We start from the raw sequence: 17500 nt of genomic DNA, 5'->3' as shown, positions 1-17500 counted from the left end.
GATTAGGGGGTATTAGCAACAAGGTTGGACTTGGACTGTTTTGCCTAGGACACTGGATGTTGCAGGGAATCCTGATAGAAGTATAGAGTTGAGTCAAGAGAGAGTTAAGAGTATTTTATTGTCATATGTTCTTAAAATGGAAATATGAAAATCTTACTTGCAACAGTGCAACAGAAATGTAAACATAGTACTCTGTATGCACTATTTATTAAATAACAACAGACACGATAATAGTGCAAAGACAAAAACAATGCCCCCTCCCCCCCCCCCCCCCCTGGGTATGTGTGTGGGGGGCGCGGGGTGGGGAGGAAACTTTTAAATCATTTCCCTGTACGGAGAACTCGACGTTTTCTCTGTTGGGTCTCCGTTGTCGTTGGGGCCTAGCACCATGGAGCGGCCACCAACCGGAACAAACGGGAGCTCCAGTCGCGGAGCCTGCGGACTTACTTACCATCGCGGAGTTGGCCGAGTTCGGAGCAGGAGGAGCTGTGGTGGCGCACTGCTGTGGCCCGACCCCGGAGATTCAGAGGCTCCAGCCGCAGGTCTGGTGGACAGTAACACCGGGAGCCCGCGGGTCCCTGGTGGGAGACCGCTTTTCGGGGCTTCCGCAACGGCGACTTCTCCCGCCTGTGTTGCGGGGTTAAGGATGACCTGGAGCGGGGCCTTACATCGCCCGTCGCGGCTTTAAATGGCCGCGGGACTTGCTAGTGCACGCCGGGGGCTCCAACACCAAGACCCGGAGAGTGGCCTTGCATCGCCCGGCGCGGCTTTAATGGCCGCAGGACACTTGCCATCGCCCACCGGGGGCTTTGACTCTGACATTGGGAGGAGAATGGGGATTGCAGGGCAGAGATAAGACTTTGCCTTCCATCACAGCGAGGAGGACAGGGCTCAAAATTAACGGTTGCCCGGGTGCCACTGACCACTCAAAGCGCTGCCGGGCAACTAAACACCGAGTCATTTTGCCCGGCTTGGCAACCAGATACTGGTTTGTACCGAAGATAGGCACAAAAAACTGGAGTAACTCCGCGAGTCAGGGAGCATCTCTGGAGAGAAGGAACGCGACGTTTTGTGTCGGCGGTGACGGCTGTATTGCGTGGGAAAGATACTTGGTGCGGGATGACGAAGGGTCGCAACGAATGACGGGCCCCGCACAGCGGCTCCATCTCCTCCTCCTCCCGCCCCCCCGCCTGCCCTGTTAAGGGCCGCTGCTTGCAAACCCGCTATAGAATCTTTGCCGCTAACGGCGCACTTTCAAAACAAACCTTCCCGCACGCCGAGGCCGGGAGGAGGGAGGGAGGGGGAGGCCTCGGCGTGTGGGAGGGTTTGTTTTGAAAGCGGTTATCGCCGTTAGCGGGTTTGCAAGCAGCGGGAGGAGGAGGTGATGGAGCCATTGTCGCTGCCGCTGCTGTTCGGGGCCCGTCATTCGCTCCGACACTTCTGAAGCAGCTGCACCAAAGATACTATAGCTATAGGATCCTTGAGCTGAACCGCTCGGCCCCGCAACTTGCTGTTGGCTGGCGGAGGAGGGAGGCAGTGGCGAGGAGTTCCCAACGGCCTAGGCAGCGGGCGATGTTGTCCGGGGAGCGCTGACCCTCCTTCCTCCCCACCTCGCCCCCTTCTCACTCTCTCTCTCTCTCGCTCTCTCTCTCTTGTACGCCCCCTCCACCCCCCCCCCCTTATCTTGGGACCCTCCTCTACATCCCGAACTGATCCCCATTCCCGCCTCTATTCAGTCCTCACTGACATCTCCTGTGTTCCCCTCCCCATCTCGCCCCCTCCCCATCTCTCCCCCCCCCCCAATCTATTCATCCTGCGCTGATCACCCTATCCACCTCGCATTAATTCTCCTGCCACCCCCCCCCCCCCCATCCATCCTACACTGGTTCCCCAATTCACCCTGTACTTACCCCTTTCCCATCCATCCTGCACTTCTCCTCCATCCATGCTGTACTGATCCCACATCCATCCTGTACTAATCCACGCATTCATCCCGTACTGACCCACTCTCCATTTACCCTGCACCTTCCTCTCATTCATCCTGTAGTTAATCCCATTCATTCTGCACAGACCCTCCGATCCACACTGTACTGACCCCCCCCCCCCCACCATTCATTCATCCTGCACTGATCTCCCCCCCCCCCCAATCCATCCCCCACTGATCTCCCCCCCCACCCCCCCCCCCCCCCCCCCCCCCCCCCCCCCCCCCCCATCAATCCTGTACTGATCCTCCCATTCAAGAAGAATGGGGGGGAACAGTCTGAAGAAGGATCTCGACCCGAAACGTTGCCTATTTCCTTCGCTCCATAGATGCTGCCTCACCCGGTGAGTTTCTCCAGCACTTTTGTCTACCCCCACCCATCCCGTACCCCCCCCCCCCCCATTTAACACCACTGACATCCCTCGTGCTCTCCCTCACAATTTTACTTACTCCAACCAACACATACTAATTCACCTGCCTCAATCCATCCATTCTGCACCGACTGCCTTCTAACACCCCCCCCCCCCCCCCCCCCCCCCCCCCCCCCCCCCCCCCCCCCCCCCCCCCCCCCCCCCCCCCCCCCCCCCCCCCCCCCCCCCCCTCCCCCATCTATCCACCCCGCACTGATTCACACACACCCCCTTCCCTGACCCTATTGTCCTGGGAACGTCTTCAGAGCGAATATTGACTATGTTTGATAACGGAATGCAATCAAATGTGTTTTAATTCCCAATGTTATTATTTGTTTTAATCCATAAAGATGGATTAATTAAATTGTGAACACGTGAAACATTAAAACCGCAGTGTTCGATTGTCACTGCTACCATTGACACGTTATTACAGAATTCATTTTAACTGCAAATCAATGCTCTTAATATGGAGTATCAGTACTGTAGTTATTTAATGAGCAACATTCACAACTATACGTACGCATATATGTTACCATGGTCCAGGATTTATTGACACAGGTTGATCATACGCTGAATAATCCAACCACATTTTTGTTTGGAAGTGGAAAGAACTAATAGAAATTGCATTCATTGCAATGTGTAAAAAGAGTTGAGATACTGTCTTATCATTTTGCTGCATGTCATTGTGGGATATATCATGTCTTGATTGGTGAATGTTTAGTTTGTGATTTTATTTGAAGCAGAAATATTATGAGAATGCTTCATTGAGTATAATTCTGACTGGTAAGTACTCGCTTCGTCCGAGCACATTATCGCACGCGTCATGCAAGCCATTGTAAATGACCACCTAAACAGTCATTTGGCAACCTATAAAGCTGTCAAGGTTGCCCGGCTGGCAACAGGGAAAGAAAGTTAAGCAAGAGCCCTGGAGGAGATTTGCTGTGATGGATATTTGTGTAAATTGTGTTGTGTCTTGGTTCTTCTACTTGTTTGTATGACTGCAGAAACCAAACAAATAAATGATATCATTGTATCATGATGCTTGACGTGCTGAATTACTCCAGCATTTTGTGTCTTTCCATGGTACATTGGCATCTGCAGTTCCTTGTTTCCAGAATCTGCAGTCCTTTTTGTCTACAGCATAATCTGTAAACTCTTTCTTGAGCTGTATGTAGCCTCTTGCACACAAGTTGCTGTGTATTAAATGTATTTTTTTTGTTTGTCTTTTAGCATGTTTTTTCTTGGGTTATTGCAGAACTTGCAACATCGTTGCCTTCTATTTCCAACATAAGTTATTTATTCAAAAATAGATTGAACATGTAAAACCACTATAATGCTCCTCTGATTGATTTTTTCTAAATTGTCAATTAAATATTTTCAAAATTGCTTAGCATAAAGCTATTATTTTTATATATATTAAAATCTGAAAAGGCTAGTCAAAAGTATTAAAAAATATATAAGAATTTTATAGCTATTTGGCAAGTGAGATTACAAATTGAATCTAGGAAATGAATGAGGGATGATGTCAGTCTTCACGATTGAAATACAATTAAAATAGCAGAAATCTCTCCAAATTAAGAATTGGGAGGACTTGGGAAGTGCTATTAACCAAAAGGTTGAGGCGGGAGGCTAACAAGGTCTGGTTTCTGATGGACTTCATTCATGGCCAAATAACTAATCAGTGATATACTTGATGCTTGATTTTGGTTTTAAGTTTCCAAATTCCTCAGATTCTGCAAAGGTTCCATTTAAGTCGAAAAAAACAAATGTAGCCTTATGAGAGATTAACCACTGATAAAATAAATGAATCTTTAAGACACTTTAATTCAAAAAGAGGGAGGATTGGAAAGCAGGAAACTGCAGGCCAATTAGATTGTCACTGTCAGGCTTGCAGAAAATGTTGGATATTATTCGGGGAAATATATGGGGAAAAGCAGGAACGGGGTACTGATTTTTGATGATCATATTGAATGGCAGTGCTGGCTCGAAGGGCTGAATGGCCTACTACTGCACCTATTTTTCTATGTTTGTATTAATAAACACTTGACAGTAGTGCTCTTGGAAAAATTCAAGGTATTGAGAGAAAGTCTGCATGATTTAGAAAATAGTGCAGGAGTAACCATTCTACCCCTCGAGCCATTCAGTATGATCAAGGCTAATCATCTACAATCAGTAACCGGTGCATGCCTTCTCCCCATACCCCTTATTCCGCTAGCCCCAAGAGCTCTATCTAACTCTCTTTTAAATTCATCCAGTGAATTGGCCTCCATTGCCTTCTGTGGCAGAGAATTCCACAAATTCACAACTCTCTGGGTGAAAACGTTTTTACTCATCTCAGTTTTAAATGGTCTCCCTTTATTCTTAGACTGTTGCCCCTGGTTCTGGACTCCCCCAACATTGGGAACATTTTTTCTGCATCTAGCTTTTCCAGTCCTTTTATGATTTTATATGTTTCTTTAAGATCCTCTCTCATTCTTCTAAATTCCAGTGAATACAAGGCCAGTCTTTCCAATCTATCCTCATATGACAGTCACGCCATCCCGTGAACCTAACTGCTGGATGAATTAATGATTAATCTCATTAGAGTGAACCTACGCTGCACTCTCTTAATAGCAAGGGTAACCTTCCTCAAATTAGGAGACCAAAACTGCACACAATACTCCAATGTGGTCTCACCAGGGCCCTGTACAACTGCAGGACCTCTTTCTTCTTATACTTAAATTTTCTTGGCCTAATTTATTTAAGTTATTTGAAGAAATAACGTGCTGTGGGTAAAGTGGAAGCATGAATACACTAAGATTTCCATAGGCCTCTGACACGATGCCCCATCAAAGGCCAACCGGAAAGAGAGAAGGGTATAACTAGGTAGTTTCACAGTTGGCAGGATGTAACCAGTGGTGTAACACAGAGACAGTTGCTAGGACTTCATCATTTTGGTTTAATTGATTTGGATGAAGCTACCAAAGTGCCTGTCTTTGTCTCAGCAGCAAACTTATCAAACTTACTGAAGTTCTTGAAAATATAAGAAGGTTACAAATTTGTTAGCAATAGATTATGTGAGTGGGGAAAGATCCAACAAGTGGAATAGAATGTGCGAATGTGTGACACCATTCAAATTGTTATTGATATATTCTAAATGGTGAGAAATTACAGACTTTTGGCACAGGAGAATTTGATGTATGATCTGATGTTGGTATGTTGGTGGAACAACTAGTTTGGAAAGCTAACAGAAAGTGCATTAAATCTTTGGAGTTCTCTTCCTCAAAGGTGGTGGAAGCATAATCTTTGAATCTTATTAATGCTAATAAGATACTTGAGAAGTAGGGGTGAAAGGTTATCATAGTTAGAAATGTGAATTTGAATTACTGACAAATCAGTACAGTGTACTGATGTTACAAAATGGAGGAGCGGACCTGAGGTGTCATGTGTCTACTCCTGGCACATCATCGAGTTATCAAATTGACATGAAATGGGCGAAGAGCTCTTTGCTATATAATGTAAGTTTCATTAGTTTTGTTCTTTATTGTCTTATTATTTATATTAGTTCTTCCCCCTCTTCTCAGCTCCTGCAATAATTCACTATGCATTGCTGAGAGGTGGCCAGAATCTACCCTGCCCTCTTTTCATTCTACTCTTTTTATGCTGCTTTTTGCCACATGCCAGGAAGTGTTTGAAGGAACGTACATTGAAGGAGTGTTATGGAGGTCAACCAGACAGCACTTCTACAACAAACAGTTTTCTGTAGCTTAAAGGCACTGACTTCTGGGGCACATAGAGCAGCTCTCTTGCTGTTAGCCATGGTAATTGCAAATTGCTGATCTCTGTTGGACTTGATTGCCAGCGGTGCCCCAGTTAAAGTGAGCAAGGGACAGCACGCAAGTCAGAATTTTGGGTTTTTCCCAAGGCCCTTTATTATGAAAATGTAAAAATGCCATTAAGTACGATGTCAGCTGAATCATTGTTCCTGAATTTGCTGTCTCAGCATGACAACCAGGCAAGGTCACGAAGTATGTACCAGCTTGCTGGCACACTGGGATTCCATTCTGCCTTAGCAGTTTCCTTAACTATTTAAAAAAGAAATAAACTGAGGCTAAAAAAAATCTTTCTAAATTCAGTTAACAACTTCAGTTCTGGCAATGCCAATATACATATTTATAATTAGTTATTCAAATATTTTATTTTTATTTTTGTGCCTTTAAGATGATTTATAAATATGACCATGCAGGATCAATCCCTGGCAACAGCAGCCTGTTTTGTGAAAAGCTTTCTGTTTTTCAGACAATTATCGAATTTCAACATATTATTTATTAACATGTTGTTGTCTTAGTTATTCTTTCCAGTGTAAGGAATTTACTATTACTGATATTAATGGAAGAACTGCAACATTTCTCGCTACTGTTTTAATGTAGTTAGAAATCTTTCTAATAGAAGAATGTCATTAAACTGGAAAAGGGGCAAAAAAGATAGATGTTGATGTTCCTGGGTCCAGAAGGGTTGAGTTATAAGGAAAGTGGATTGGACTTGTAAGGAGAGAGTGGATGGGCCATTACTTTTTCTCCTGGAGCCTAGAAGGCTGAGGGGCAACCTTACAGAGGTAGATAAAATCATGAAGGGCATGGGCAAGATGAATAGCTACAATTCATCTCAAGGGTAACGGAGTCAAAAACAAGAGGGCAGAGGTTTAAGGTGGGAGGGGAATATTTTTTAATGGACCTGAGAGGCAACCTTTTCACATACAGGATGGTGGGCTATGATCTGTCAGGGGAAGTGCTAGAGGCAGGTACAGTTATGACATTTAAAACACACGTGGTCAGGTAAGTACATACACTCGGATAGGAAATATTTGGAGAGATATGGGTCAGGCACACACATGTGGGATTAGCTCATTTTGCCACCTTGGTCAGCATGGACAAGTTGGGCGTAACGACGTGTTTCATTGCTATATAATCATTTGACTAGAAATCGATTAACACCTTTGCTAAACCAATGGCAAAGTGCAATTATTCATAAACATTACTTGTTGTGCCAATAGTGTGTGTATTTATTTATTTGTCATATGCAGTGGATATGAACCGGACAAATGACATTCTTACTTGCTGCAGTTTATCATCAACTATTGTTTATTTCCTTCATTTACAATGTACCCTGAAGTACTTTTTTATCAGACATCAATATTTCAACTCGTGTTCCATGGCAGTTCCACGTACAACACAAAAATAAAGTGATAATTTGGGTAAATATTAGAGGGGAAATTAGTCCTATCAGCAATTACATGAAATGGTTATAGGCCTCGACTTTTATGGATTTGTGACAATTCCCATTAATTAATAACCTAAAATTGAACATTTGGGATAAGTAAATATGTCTTAAAGAGTAATTTCCTTTATCAGTACAGGATGGCTAATCTCTCATAAGGTTAAGGTTAAGTCCTAATACAATGTGTCCATCCTGAACATTGACCATCCTCTTCCCTCCACTGATGTTGCTCAACCTACTGAATTCATCCAGCAGTTTGTCTTTTGCTCTTGGCTGCAACATCTGCAGTCTCTTGTATCTGTGGAGTTAATCTCTTGATGTCTTTGCATGTTATTTTTAATTCAAACAGGTATTTGCTTTTATGACAGAAAAGTGAGTAATCGGGTAAAATGTTGTCAATTTCATTGAGATGCAACCTCTCAATAGGACCATTCTGCCAATTCAAGATGTTATATTTACACAGCTCCTCAGAGAGCCTCTCATTACTTATCTTATTCTATTTTATTTCAATTCTCAGGTACTTGGTGCTAGAGCATGTTTCCGGGGGAGAACTCTTTGATTATCTTGTGAAAAAAGGACGATTGACACCAAAGGAAGCCAGAAAATTCTTCAGACAAATCATATCGGCGTTAGATTTCTGCCATAGTCATTCAATATGGTAAGCTGCAAACATTGCTGTAACATTAATCTGAAAAATCAATCTGCTTATGTTTTAATGCAGTGTACAGAATGTTATGTTGCCAGACAACTATTCAACCGCTATTGAGAATGATCACATCAATCGAGAAAAGATTCTGTGGACCTGTGGGCTCTTTACTATGGGAATGCCATTAAAATTTGATGAAAGTTATAATTTTAGAATCTTTTGATACCATCTGACTTTCATCTGAGTACACCAGGAGGAGGATTCATCTTGAGACTAGCATCAAAAACATGATAATTAGTCAGATTCCTTCAGAGCTGTTGAATTTGACTTTCGAAAGTTTCCTTATGGCTAAAATAGCTTATTGTAACTTGCAAAACTAAAGTCATATTTACTTGGTAAGCAACTGAAAATTAGCAGTTTGCCAGAAGCTAGAATGAATTCATAACACTGACCATATAAATGGTATTGAAGTAACTTAATAGTCCTGATATTTAAACTCTGAATTGTTGTTGGTTTTTTTCTTTACATGTTACACTTCACAGATTCGTATCCAGTTTGCCCACTGGGATCCCCGTCACACCCGGTCAAGAGTCAAGAATATTTTATTGTCATATATCCTTCTTTCATGAAGCAGCACAACAGATATGTAAACATAGTACTATAAACACAATAATAAACAACAAAAAGAAGTTCAGAATATTAAAAAAACAAGCAAACAATAATAACAGTGCAAAGACAAAAAACAATTCCCTCCCAAGCCTATGTAATTCGGAACTTAGTTGAAGGTTGTAGTATTTAATGGCCTGATGGTTGTTCCGAAGAAGCTTTACCTGAACCTGGACGTTACAATTTCAGGCTCCTATGCCTTCTTCCTGATGGCAGAAGCGAAATGAGATGTGGCCAGGATAGACTGGGTTCCTGATGATGCTGGCTGCCTTTTTGAGACAGCAACTCCTGGAGATCCCTTCAATGGTGGGGATGTGAGGACCCATGGTGGACTGGGCAATGGGTCCACCATTTTATTGCAAACATCTTTGTTCCTGGGCAGTTTAGTTGCCGAACCAGGCCATGAAGTAACCAGTCAATATGTTCTCTACTGTACACCTTCAAGAGGTTTAAGAGAGTATTTGTTGACATGCCGAATATCCTCAATCTTCTAAGGAAGTGGAGGCGTTGATGGAGTTTCTATATGATTGCATCAATGTACTGAGAACAGAACAGGTCTTCAGAGATATGCATGTTCAGGTATTTGATGTTTTGACTCTCTACCACTGTCCTGTAGATGAAGACAGGTTTATGAATCCTCTGCCTTCCTCTTCTAAAGTCAGCAATCCATTTCTTGGTTTTATTGCAATTGAGAGAAGGTTGTTGTTCATGTGCCATTTAGTTAGTCAATCGAACTGCGGCCTATACTCAAGCTCGTCATCATCCATAATTCGTCCAACAACGGTGGTGACGTCGACAAATTTGAAGCTGGTGATGGAACTGTGCCTGGCTACACAGTCATTGGTGTGGAGTGAGTAGAGCAGGGGATTGAACACACAGCCTTGAGGTGGTCCTATGCTGACGGTTATCGAACAGGAAGTGTTGTTGGCAATTCGTACTGATAGTGTTCTGTTGATGAGGAAATCAAGGATCCAGTTGCAGGGGGATGTGCAGATACCCTGTCCCATGAGCTTGGTAACCAGTTGAACGCCGAGCTGTAGTCTATGAACAACAGCCTGACATGTGTTTTTATTGTCTATTTTAGTGGTGCAGTGCAGAGTGAAGAGACGGTGAGATCACATCCTCCTTTGACCTGTTGTGGCGGTAGGCAAATTGTAGTGGGTCCACGTTCTTGTTACGGTGGGAGTTGATGTGCATCATATCCAATTTCTCAAAGCACTTCATAAAGTTAGTGCCACGGGTTGGCATTGAGGCATGTGACCTTACACTTTTTGTGCACTGGTTTTTTGAAATTGATAGGAACCTCAGACCTCAGTAATGAGAGGTTGAAGATGGCCCACAAAACTCCTGTTGGTTTTAAGAACGCAACAGGTCGACCATCAGGTCGAAAAACTATCCAACGGTTCACCCTCTTGAAGGATTTTCTGACGTCAGCCTCTGTGACATATGTTGTAATACCATTTGGGACCATAGGGGCCCGGGTCGGCACTTCAGTGTTCTCCCTATTAAAGTGTGCGTAGAACACATTGAACTGGTATGGGGATGAAGCCTTGCTGTTGCTTGAGCTGCCCCCTGGTTTCACCTTGTAGGAAATGATGGTGTGCAAGCCCTGCCGAACGTCCATCACACCCTTCAATTTACCGTGAAACTCTCAAATCGTCCCTTCCCACCCAAACCACCCCCTCCCCGGGTACTTTCCCCTGCAACCACAGGAAATGCAACACATATCCCTTACCTCCCCCCTCGATAACATCCAAGGCATTCCAATCAGTCATTCCAGGTGAGGCAGAGATTCACTTTCGCCTCCTCCAATCTCATCTGTGTATCCGCTGTTCCAGGTGTCACTGAGCCTTCTGGAACACCCGGAGAACCATGTAAGGATTCATTTTATTGACTATAGCTCAGCTTTTAATATGATCATCCCTGACATACTGGTCAACAAGCTGTTAGACTTCTCCCCTCTCACCTGCGCCTGGATAAAGGACTTTCTTACTAACGGCCCAAATACAGTCAAAATGGCCCCCCACTGCTCCTCTACCCGCACACTCAGCACTGGTTCTCCACAGGGCTGTGTGCTGAGTCCACTCCGCTACGCTCTCTACACTTATGACTGCACTCTCATCCACTCCACAAACTCCATTATTAAATTCGCAGATGACACCAGGGTGGTTGGACTCGTATCAGGAGGAGACGAGGCAGTGTACAGCGACGAGGTCCTGAAGCTGTCAGAGTGGTGTTCTGCGAACAACCTGGCACTTAACATCAGCAAAACAAAGGAAATGGTCATCGACTACAGAAGGCACAGAGCAGACCCTGCCCCTCTCTGCATCAACGGGGACTGTGTCGAGAGGGTTTTCACCTTCAAATTCCAGGGAACGCACATCGCGGAGGACCTCTCCTGGTCTGCCAACACTTCAGCGGTGGTAAAAAAGACCCAGCAGCAATGACACTGCCCGTGCTGAGGAGGAACAGTCTAGAGGAGAAGCTGCTGGTGGCCTTCTACGGCTCCACCATCGACAGTGTGCTGGCATGTTGTATCACGGTGTGGTATGCGGCTGCACAGCAGCAGACAGGAGAGCCCCACAGAGAGTGATCAAAACTGCCCAGAAAATCATCGGCTGCCCTCTGCCTTCCCTGCAAGACATCTCTAGCTCTCGCTGCCTCTGCAGAGCCAGGAAAATAATCAAAGACCCCTCCCATCCTGGACAGTTCCTGTTCAACCTCCTGCCCTCTGTTAGGCGGTAGAGATGTGTCAAAAGCCGGACAAACAGAGTCAAGAATAGTTTCTTTCCCTGGGCCATCAGAACTCTAAATTCCTCAAATATCCACACGACATGAAGAGATGCTGTCATCTCTTTCGCTATAAAACAGATCATACAGCTAATATTTCTTATTTTTTAATTCTTTTAAGTGCAATATTCTCCCTGTGCAATGTTGTACCTAGGTGTGATAATTATAATTGATCTACTATTTCAAGCAGTTAAATAACGTATTGGATGTAATTGGATATGCTTTTATCTTGTTTGAACTTGTTTTGGTTGCACTGATCAGGAGTAGCTCTCCTAATTTTGTTGTATTTCTAAGTACAGTGACAAAGGCACTATTATTATTATTAATATTAACTTCTCTAGATCGGCGAGACCAATTGCAGGCTTGGCGATCATTTAGCTGAACACCTCTACTCAGTCCGGCGTAACCTACCTGACCTCCCAGTTGCTCAGCACTTCAACTCACTCTCCCATTCCCAATCTAACCTTTCTGTCCTGGACGTTCTCCATTGTCAGAGTGAGACCCAGCGCAAATTGGAGGAACAGCACCTCAGGGTAGTTTACACCCCAGCGATATGAACGTTGACCTCTAATTTCAGATAGCCCTTGCTTTCTCTCTCCCTCTACTCCCTCTACTCCCCCTTCCCTGTTCCCCTGCTTGTCCCACTGTCACCCCCTGCTTTCTATCTTTGTCCTGCCCCCTCCCCCGATATCAGTGTGAAGAAGGGTCTCGACCCGAAACGTCACCCATTCCTTCTCTCCACAGATGCTGCATCACCCGCTGAGTTAATCCAGCATTTTGTGTCTCCTTTAGCCTTTTTGATGGCCTTATCAGGTTTGTACCTAGACTTCTTGTATGAATCTGTGTCACCAGAATTGAATGCCCAAGATGTAGTTCTCAGTAGAATGCAGACTTCCTGGTTCATCCAAGGCTTCTGGTTGGGGAACGCTCGGATGGAACGCACTCTTCTATACATTTCCTAATGCACTCGGCAACAACTGTGATGTATTAATTCAGGGCCGTTGCCAAATCCTAAAACATTGTGCAATCTACGAACTCCAAGCAGTCCCAGAGTCATTCTTCTGCCTTCCCTGACCAGCTCAGTGCAGTCCTCACCACTGGAAGGGTGCTCTTCTGCCTTATATCCAGGAAGAAGGAGCACAGCCAAATTGTCCGATTACCCAAAGTGTGGTCGAGGGATGGAGCGATAGGCATTTCTGAAAGTGGTATTGTAGTGATTGGTCCTAGTAGAAAACAATGCAATTGCCATTTTACTGGAAGACAAGCCGTTAGTGTCCATTATGCATTAAAGCCCAATTATAGATGATGACAGGTTTACTTCATTTTCAGTCCTATTCTTCCTAACTGTGTCCTTACTTGGCTTTCTACCATGCATCTTGAAGGCCAGTGGTCAGTTAGCTAAGATATTCTTTAAAAAAACGTCTTTTTTTTTTACTGGTTTCCCGATTCCCACCCAAAAAGGACCACTGGCCTTCAAGATGCACAGTAGTATATGTAAATGTATTGTGGTAGTCAGAATATAACTGTTACAGTTGGCGTAAATATATATGGAACCAATTTGGATTATTATTTTGTTAAATCAACTGAATGCACCGGCGACGTCATGTCCGTTATTTGGGTTTTCGGCGATGCGTCGATCGGTTATTTAGCTTTTCGGCATCGTTTCCGTTCGGTTATTTGGCTCCCACTTCTTTGTTTCGGCATCTCGTCCTTCGAAGCCACGTCCACACATAACAAGGAGAGATATCAGAACAAAACACATTTCATAATGATAATACAAGAAGAGATATCAGAAAAGAATGTTTGTGATAAGACTTAATGCAGGAGAAACTAATACCCAAATGGACAATACTGCAAAACAAAAGTGAATAGTAATGAGTTGTAAATGGGAGAAGTAGAATTCTTAAAAAAAAAGGACATCGCTTCCAGAACTATCATTAATGGATGCTAATATTTTTAAGGCAGTGGAAATCTCACTCACTTTTCATTGGGATAGACTTCCATATTAGAGGATGCAGAAATTACTTTCAATTTACTTTCAATTTTCTTTCAAGTTTACAAATTCTATGGAATTTTGTGCCTCAGAAGGCAATGGAGGCCAATTCTCTGGATGTTTTCAAGAGAGAGTTAGATAGAGCTCTTAAAGATAGCAGAGTCAAGGGAAGGCAGGAACGGGGTACTGATTGTGGATGATCAGCCATGATCACAGTGCATGGTGGTGCTAGCTCGAGGGGCCGAATAGCCTACTCCTGCACCTATTGTCTATTGCTATTTAAGCCATTTGCGATTGCATTGCTAGAGCAGTGAGCCATATAGCAGGCAACTAATGCTTGACAAAATGATTAAGAAAAGAACGCAAAGTCAGGGAATACACCAGAAGGAGAATGCAAAATGGTAAATGCTTTGAAATCAACATTTTAATGAGTATCAAAAGAACCTAGAGAGAGGAGCTGAATACCTATGTGGTCATTGACTGGCAATCGCTCAATTAAATAAATAATCTTCATTTTGAGTTCCTTGGAAAAGATTGCCAAGATTAATGGATAGAAGATTACTTGTGGAGCACAGGAGGAAATGCATGTTTGATAATAATGTCTTGCAGGATTCAAGGAATTAGAAATAATCTGCATGATGGGAACAGCTTTGAATCCTTTACAAACATCTGAGCTGCAGGCATTCACTGGTATATTTGTTGATCCATATCCTGCTGACAACTGACTTCTCATTTTATTACTGCAGTGTTTCAGACTGTTGGTTTTTATATATCCCGCTACTCATCTAGAAAGTTACACGGACTGTCCAATGATACGCAGAAAAACAAATGAAACATGGTATATGATGTAACCTTTTTCTATTCCGCATAATTCACCTCTATCAAAATGCAAGTGTTGGTTGTGCAATGTATGAACAATTTTCATTTTTCTCACTTTTCTGCTGTTATTTTATTGTTATTCTTTATCTTATACATTTGAGCTCCGCTCAGGCAGTGTGCCTGAATGTTGTTGCATGCACCACTACAATGACAATAAAGTAATTAAGTCAGTAAAGTAAAGTAAAGCCAACCTCTCATTTTAAGTTTTCAAATAAAAGCCATTGTAATTTGAAGTGAATTTATTCATCAAAGTTAATGTGAAACTGATTATGATGCAAATGTATTCTAATATAGGCATAATTACTTGAGGTTAATTAGGCAGCAGGTTAAACAAGACAGTCAATCAACCATTAAGACAATGTCACTTTGGTATTTTTTAACTAAATGAAGATCTGGAAAAATATTAATGTTCTAATAATGTATTCTGTAGAAAAACTCTTTGAAGTTTATTTGACGTGTAGATCTGATGAGACCAACCTTGATTTACCACTATAAAGCAACTCATCAATTAAAGGAATCCTATTCAGTAGATTAATATAATTTTGGAATACTGTTATCCTCTCAGCCTAGTTCACTGTTGGCATTGGCAGTTCTTGTTTTATTTCATTTGACTGCAAACTGACAATGTTTGCTAGATTATGTGTTAAAAATGAAATGGAAATTTCTGAGGTCAGGATCCATAGATTCTTCCTGCAACCCTCTCCCCAAACAAAAAAGCCATAATTGAAAGAGAAATGAAAGCTTGGCCTATAGTCATGGCATAAAACAATGTGTTAGTAGTAAATAGTGGATGGCTTTTAGAATGAAGATTTTCAATATTCAGTCTTAAGTTATTTTAGGAATTTGTTATTTTTGCCTTAAAGTTTCTTGTCCACTTATTCGCTTGGTTTATGGCAGAGTGAGTCAGGGGAATAAAGAGGAGTGATGTGCATTCAAAATGGGGAGAAATAGTTGACCTTCAACCATCCATTTACACTAACTCAATCTTTTTAGTGGGTAGGCAGAAGCTAAGCTGCCTGGGAATTAGTAGTTGTCAGGATTCGTGGATAATTGTGGGTGGTACACATCATGGTAAAAGTGGGGGTAAGTGCTATTCATAGTGGAGATGTCAGGTTCACTATTGAGATCGTTTGAGGGCTCAACGGAGGATTGGTATGGGGTGATCAAAGGGAAGACATGTATGAGCCAGGTTCTCCATGCCAGCAAGACACTTCCAATGCCTGGTTCACCTCGATGAGCATGCCCAAAATCTGCTTCTGCACGAGTGCCCAGTGGATAGCACTGGGCACACTATGGTCCTATGAATTATGAAAATTACAGAACCGGGATCCAGGTGAGCATTGGACATGGTCATATGCCTAACCAAGACGGTCCTTTGCATTGGCCCCCCAGATGCACATGGAAGAGCCTGAATAATTGCTGGAGATTTTGAGCAACTTGCGTTATCCCTGTCCTTCTAAAGGTTTTTGGCTGGCATTGCCATTGGGCCATAAAACATGCTGCTGAATAAGTATTTCTGGAACAATATACATTTTTTCATTTGTCTTAGCATTTCTGATATCACAGATCTCACTATCTCCCTCTTGTGTCTCTAAACTACACTTCCTAACCCAGCCTACTTTTATTCTGTCTTTTTTCACATTTCACTCACTCAGCCGTACCTACCTCTGACATAGCATTGTTTATATCACTTCACACCTTTCAGGAAAGCTATTCCCATCAATCCCAACCTAATGCATGTCAACTCATCAGCCCTCTTCTCATTTGCCATCCTACCATCTTGAATTTGCTTTGAACATAAAAACTATGCCCTCGATGTTTGACCCAGCTGTCATCCTTGACGGCATCACATGCATTTGTCTAAGTAGGCACATACTTAAGAGTATTTTCCCAAAATGTCCCTACTTTCTTTCATCTCCATTATTTAATTCTCCTTCTTTGCTAACACATCTGTATTTCCCAATGTCTCTGTGAAGCTCATTGAGATTATAGTCTTCATTAAACACACTGTTTGAATGCTGGATTTGGTCAGTGCAATCGTAGTTGTGGTATTGCAGTAGTGGCAAGCCCAGTGATAGTAAACTGGGGAAAAAAATCTCCTTCCTGCCTTGTAACAGAAATTGAAGTGTTCTGTTGGGTGACATGAATAAAAGTCAGGGATTCCAACCCAGTGGATGCTGCAAACATCCTGGCTCGGGACGCTGAGGATAAGGACGGACCCAACGGCCACTGGGAACAAGGCTAGACTAGGCGGGCCGCCCACAGCCATTTGGGGATGCAGTTCTGGTTCGCCACCATGAAGGAGGACCCGGCGGGCCACTGCCTATGGGGAAAGCTCGGAAGCCGCTGAGATTGGCTCCGAACACTGGAGCGTTGAGGAGGAGGGAGCTGCTGGTGACGATAGACACAAGGAGTGGACTGGTAGGAGAGGGACTGTGATATTGCCTCCAGTGTCGTCAAGGTCTGGCGTGGAAGTTGCTCCTGGGACACGGAGTTGATCAGGCGAAGAGAGGGAGATCGGCTGGTGAGCTGAGCTGGTTGAGAGAGACGAAGGAGTCCCTGCAGCAGCCTGGGGCTTACCTAGGCCAACCTGGATTGGGGGCGCTCCAGTACATCCAGCATGTGGACTGGACTTTGTCTTGTTCTTTTCTAAATGGCACCAACATATGGCGATGAGGGCAAGAATTTTACTGTGCAATGCATACGTGACAATAAAGAACAATTGAAACATTGGAAATCAATGAAAAATTTCATTTTGAGAAACTTATTTGTTTGAGCTTTGTTTCATCATTATGTCTTTGAGTTCTGCAGGCTTTGGAGATATCACAGGGAAAAATAAACAATGTGACTATTCGATCTGCCATGTTGTTATAATGGAC

At 43.4% G+C, this 17500-nt stretch overlaps 1 protein-coding gene across 10 annotated transcripts in view; it reads left to right on the top strand.

The window, feature by feature from the left end:
• The window catches only part of LOC129705702 (serine/threonine-protein kinase BRSK2), a 702405-nt gene that overhangs the window by 438289 nt on the left and 246616 nt on the right, over positions 1–17500 (top strand). For all 10 annotated transcript variants that reach the window (XM_055649416.1, XM_055649414.1, XM_055649422.1 and 7 more), the window contains exon 4: positions 8165–8305. In XM_055649416.1, the coding sequence (XP_055505391.1) occupies positions 8165–8305 (141 nt within the window). The remainder of the gene's footprint in view (positions 1–8164; positions 8306–17500) is intronic.

The sequence above is a fragment of the Leucoraja erinacea genome, chromosome 18, assembly GCF_028641065.1.
Source record: "Leucoraja erinacea ecotype New England chromosome 18, Leri_hhj_1, whole genome shotgun sequence".
NCBI lineage: Eukaryota > Metazoa > Chordata > Chondrichthyes > Rajiformes > Rajidae > Leucoraja > Leucoraja erinaceus.
Note: the sequence above shows the minus strand (reverse complement) of the source record. Positions and strands in the feature narration are given on the sequence as shown.